Here is a 6,324-nt window from a genome sequence, read left to right on the forward strand (position 1 = left end):
TACATTGTATATATATATATATATAGATACATATCCTAAAACAGTCCCCTGACCATTTGAATGTGTCAAATTTAGTCTTAAAGTATTAAATTTCTCAAATTTAGTCTCTCTTGTGCACAAAATTAACCCAAGATGGTCTCTCATGAAGGAACTGTGATATGAAATTTAGTCCTAGTTTAATTCTTTAACTAAACAAAGTTGATAGCAATTTAGTTCTTGAGAGACAATTTTTAGATCAATTTGTATCGTTGCATAGCCATATCGGAGAAATATGATACTATAGACTAAGTTGGGCAGCTACGAATAGTCGAGGACCCATTTTCAAAGTTAATTCTAGAAAAAGTTTTATGATAACATGGTATTTTTTTATTCTAACCAACAAAAATTAAATGGAGCCAGACATGTGGCTCATAAGGTGAACATGTTCAATAGAGAAACAAACTAGAAATCACAACGTGTCCATCTTATCAAAAAATGGAAAAAATAAAAGCAAGGTTCATGCTACAAACCGAAGTAGAAACCTCTGGATTGACAAAGATGTCCATCCTAAATAGGATATGAGAATAGCTAATAATTCACCTACAAACGCAGCAATGGCCAAGGTACTCCTTTTGACGGATTTGCTCAGTCTGAGCTCTATTCCAAAATAATGCATGGCTTCTTAAAGAACGTTGAAGGTGGAAAAGCCAGCAATAGCTGCTATATGAAGTAAGGCTTTTGCAAAAATTATATAAGTCGCCAAAAAGAGTAGGTTTAATTATTTAAATAATAAAAACATCAAGACAAGCAGGAACTATCACAGAACTTTTGAGAAAACTATACCTTATAGTCCTGATATGTTTGTGGACATTTTAACCATTTTTATGCCTCCTACAGAAGAGTAGTTTCTCATTATTTATATAATCTTTATGGAAGCCTTCCAGTTCAAGAATGTTTCCCCAAGTATAAGGGAAAATTAATTGCTTTCACTGAAAATCTCAAACTCTATATTAGTCTAACATTAAGTTACTTGCATTCATTTAGAGTGATAAAAAAGTTATACAAAGTCAAGATCATTGTCACGACCCGGCCAGGAGCTTGAAATTAACCAAAGCAAAAATAGATAGTGGAATTAAATTTTCTGTTATTCTAATTCTATCACTAGCAATTTAATGTCTAAATATTAATTAAGTGAGCCACTAAAGAAGGCAAATAAATTAAGAAATAAAAATTATATTTCTAGTTTTTAACCTCTTCTTCTATATAAATTAATGCTTCTAGTATTCATCTTATATAAAAGCTTAAACATAAAAAAAAATATTAAACCATAATGAGTAATCTGACTATAACCCAGGAGCAATCACACTTTAAAACTATAGTAACCAAAAGAAAAGAAAATAATATTCATGTTGATCTTTCATACTTCAATAATAATCTAATATATGCGTCCATGACTTTACTTAATGGAGATAACTTAAACTTCTATATGCATTAACTTTAACTTTATTTTTTACTTTATACTCCTAACTTCACATCTAGTATATGTGAACCATCAAAACGTAACCTAGCCTATTTTAAATTCACAAGACTTTAAATGTTAACATTATAACCTATTTAATCAATTAAAATTATATAATTAAAACTTAACAAAAAAACTGATAGCTCACCCCTGCGCTTCGGTCACTCACTATAACCTGCACACACGCAACTTCCCTTCTCTTCCTTTGATCTCGGCTCGACCAAACTGAGCAAGCAAGATCCTTCTTCCTCTCTTACTTTGTGTGTAAGCAATATTGCCGCAAGCCGTAATCTTCCTTCTCCCTTACGTGAGACGCACGAGAGCTCAATTTCGCTCGTCTCCTACACCAGCAAACCAGTAGTGGCATAAATGCTGTAAGCAGGTAATCCCGCACTTCTCCTTCCTTCACGCACAGGAACTCCTCGGTGGCATCATCTATACCTCATAAGCAAAGTTTAGCAAACCAAAGAAGCAACATCATCAATACATTAAGCCCTTCAAATTCCATTAAAAAAGGATTCTTCAATTTTTTTTTTATTTTTTTTTTTCAAAAAGTGATCTTCTACTTCATTAAAAAGGCATTTTCAAATCCTAAAGTAACATTTTCGTTTCCTTTGTTGCTAAATTCATTTACTTTGATAAGGATTTATGCTAAAACATATCAAATATTAACATGTTATATTTACAATTCTATGATTAATTTATAAGTCATCTAAAGAGTGAATACTACATAAAAGATAAGATAATCCAAAATTAAAACCTAACCCTCTCTTCGATACATAAGTGTTGCAAGAAATATTGGGGAAAAATAAGTAATAAATTATTCCGAGAAACCTATTAAAATAAGCAATATTAAAGTCAAGTTTTCTTGATGTTTACTCATAATTAATTAGTTTTATACATGCTTATCTTTATTTATGAACATAAGCTAGCAGCAAAAGTTTAAAGACTCGAAGAAAATAATTCCATACACTTCCATTTCATCGTTGCATAAGCATCATTTTTTCACTTTTGCATAATCATTTTTCTTCCAAAAAAAAAGATTAAGAAAAAAATGCATGGCTTTGTATTTATAAGACTAAAAAAGACTTTCCAAAAGGCTTAAGCTATCTAAAGAGAGTTATAAGCTTAAGAAATACATTGCGACCCCCCACTCACACCTAAAAATTCTTTCAGTCAAGCAATATTTAAAACAGAATTCTTCAATTTTATCTTTATAATTTCAGATTTTAAAAGCGCTTTAACTTCTCATTATGTGTTTGTAATTAGGCCTTTGTTTACATCACTAAAAGCCCCCCTACGCCAAACAAAAACTTACAATTTCTACATTTGATTGTGGCACTATATTAACAAGGTTCTATGTTGGCTCAAACAATTAGAGATTTTTTTTAGTTAACAGAATGAACTAACTATGCAAAATTAAAATTGTTTAAAAGAACAAAATGAGTTGAAATGATATATTAGAAAGAGAAAGAAAAAACTTATTAGTAAAACACTAACAAGGTAGATATGAAAGAAATTTTCAAAACTAAATATTATCCAAGATATCCTAAACTTTACAATCATAAGATAATCCCCTCTCCTATTTAAAAATTAATAAGTTTTTAAATATGATTTATAAAGTGTTCCCATTCACAAAATATGTAAGCATCCAAATAAATGTATTGGGCTGAACTAAAAACTCAACTATCTAAGATGCATAAGCTAATGAGCTAGAACCCCCATTTATCTTTAGTTTTCATGCTAATGAACCTTTTATTGTAAGTCTTATTATTGAAAGTAGCACATTTATTATATGCTCAATCTTTGAGTAGGTTACTTATACATTTATCCATTGAGCTCATTGATAAGACTCCTACTACATCTAAGAAGCACAAAACTAATGTGGTCTCAAATCATCAGTCTTAAATTTCAAATCAATCATCTAATGTCATGCTTGACAAAAATTATTCTACTAAGAAGATTAATGCACCACTAAGATGTTATCTGACTCTCAACTTGAAATTTCTAACCATAATAACATGCATGACTAGACTGCTTTTCTTGAGGTGCATAACAGCGTTTTTTTCCTTGAGATCCATTTACCTATTATGATCTCAAACGCTAACCTATACAATTTGAAACATATATTAGAGTGTCCAATGATGACCTACCATCCTTAAATGGGCATAAAGCTAAGTTTAATCTTACTCCAAAATCACTATTATTAGATTTGACTCTATAAATTAATCATCCTAAGCTACATTATGATTCTTTATGGTTTGTTATCAATGCAAATTGATTAGATCGACATGACTCATCATTAATTGTATGATATTGCATTTTAATAGAACATCATATATACAATCTTTAGTCAACAAATGTACCACAGTCAGTTAACATATATAGAAATAACATTGCTAGAACCATATTCATCTAGAAAATAAAAAAGAATTGACTTAAACTACACTAAACTCCTTAATTATAAACACTCCAAAAACAATATGACGAGTTTTAGCCTTTGAAAAATTACTTATTTTCTAATTTTTCTCCTAATCTATTTTTTGCAATTGTTTTTATCACATATGATATGCATCAATCTCAAGGGTTCATCAAGCATTGTGACTGCCAAACTAATCCACTTACATCGGATCAAATTTCACTTATAAGATTATCATCATTATTAGTAACCTCAATAGCTATAGTTATTGTACCTCCAAATGCAACAAAATTCAATCTTTTCACTTATAAAGGCTCATGAAATATTGTCCCACTTAACTAAAACACTTTTAGTATTGTGATGCAAGTTCATCATATGATAGAGAGTTGATAAAGGACGAGTAAGAAGGCTTCTCATAATATAAATTTAAAATGCCCATTATAATAATAATTAATTAAACATTAATTCTTCTTTATTTTATTTTCCACCAAAATAGGAAACTAAACACTGTAAATATAAAAATTTATATTAGAATCATGATAATCAACCCTAATAAAGGATTAAAGGGAAGCAATTAAATATTTATTTAAATACTTGAAATTGAAGTTGTATTATTTGTTTTCAAGTAGGGGAATATCTTATGACGCCGCCAATATAATCTAAAAAAGAAAATTCAAGAAAAGATTTTAAAGTACTTTCTTGTGTGGTTTTTCATTTCCAACAATACTCCCTATAGTTATTTATTCACCTATTGATTCAATAAGAAATAGCTTTGATCTCTTACAAAGGCATATGTCTCCCAATAGTTGCAGACAGGTTTTAAATTTAATTTGCAAATCAAATATACCTATAGTTTGTGAAATCTAACATATCTTTTTCTCTCTTATTTCTTATTCTTCCACATCCATGCTACGTTCCCAAACCCATAAGCTCCAAAAACCATCACAGAAACGAGATATACTTAATTGACCACACCCTAACTTTTGTGTCCTCCTGCTCTGTAAATATATAAAACATTTTAAAAATTACAGGAAAAAAAAAGAACACAATTTCTAATTACATACTCACCTGACTTAAAGTACCTCCAACACTTTGCTAACATCCCAAAGCATTGGAAGCCCTCATATTTTAGCATAAAAAAAATAAATTAAAAATAAAAACTTGCAATCCATTGTAAGTAGTTGTCAGCCAGAAACTTGTTTCATAATCCTAAACTAAATAACCTTTTTTCTTGTAATTCGACCAATCCTAAAAATTCAACCACTACTACAACAACCGCATTAATCTAATAACCTATGCTACGTTACTTCACAAGATATGGATTAGAAGCCATCTAGACTAGGCGTGAACGTAAAACAAGTCCAAAAAAAAAAAAAAGAAAGAAAAATGGCATGTAAAACGAGAGATTCCAATAAATTCCAATAAATCCAACATCAGTATTTTTTTGTCTCAAATGTTCCAGTTAAAGCAATGGAATTCAGCCTGAAACCAATCATACATTGCCGCTTTTATATAATATAACCAACACGTGGCAAAGTAATTATAAATAAACATATCAATAAAAATATATGAAGAGCTTTACGATTCATTCTATTCTAAAATTAAAAATAACAATATGCCGCCATGCATGCAACATTCACATCTCAGACTAAACGAAGAAAAACATGCAAAGTGTTTTAAGTTCAAACCCAGAGCAGTTAACTGAGCTTTCCTAGCTAAAGAGTTGGAAGCTTTGGTTTCCTTTTTCCTTGACGAGGAGCTGGGAGATTCCTGCACCAGCGACGGTGAAGCCCCGGCCGCGCCGGACATTGCGGAGCTCGGCAGGCAAAAGGAATGGAGAGATGACCGCGCCCCGTACTTCCTCGGACGTCCTCGCTTCCGCTTTGCAAACTCAGCAGCAATGGTGGCGGCGGCGGCTGCCGGGCGTGCTGAAGATGGCCGTGCGCTACGGCTTGGGGAACCGCGAATGGGTTTGCATCGACGGCGGCGGAGAAGAACGAAGCGGAGAGGACTTCTTTGCCAGCGGTGGCCGAAGAGGCGTCGCCATCGACGACGTGAAGGTTATGTTGGATATTGAAAGAGCCTAGGTTACTACTACAGCGCTCTTCCATGCGAGTGAAGCGCGAGCGCACCAGAGAACCCGCGGGCAACGAATGGTCGGAGGCAAGGGATGCAGGATTTTTTCTATATATATATACATATTTTTAAGATACTTGGAATACAGTTTGATAAAACTTATTTTAAGAGTGTGATTTCCATTGGGCAACGTTTTAAAATCTATCGGCGAATTTATTTAAAAAAATCATATTTTATTTATTTAAAAGTTTTGTATATCAGATTTACATACATATCAAATGTTTAATTTCAAAATAACTTCGGGGTCACACCTAAAGAGTAAATCATAGGT

General features: G+C 31.9%; 1 protein-coding gene across 1 annotated transcript in view; it reads right to left on the reverse strand.

Annotated features, from left to right (window-relative positions):
• Nucleotides 1-5,741, reverse strand: part of LOC110030655 (AT-hook motif nuclear-localized protein 10-like) — a 37,990-nt gene extending 32,249 nt beyond the window's left edge. The window contains exon 1 of the mRNA XM_020733481.1: nucleotides 5,606-5,741. Coding sequence (XP_020589140.1) covers nucleotides 5,606-5,726 — 121 coding nt within the window. The 5' untranslated portion in view covers nucleotides 5,727-5,741. The remainder of the gene's footprint in view (nucleotides 1-5,605) is intronic.
• Nucleotides 5,742-6,324: the final 583 nt, after the last annotated feature.

Source organism: Phalaenopsis equestris, unplaced genomic scaffold (genome assembly GCF_001263595.1).
Source record: "Phalaenopsis equestris unplaced genomic scaffold, ASM126359v1 Scaffold000746, whole genome shotgun sequence".
Taxonomy (NCBI): domain Eukaryota; kingdom Viridiplantae; phylum Streptophyta; class Magnoliopsida; order Asparagales; family Orchidaceae; genus Phalaenopsis; species Phalaenopsis equestris.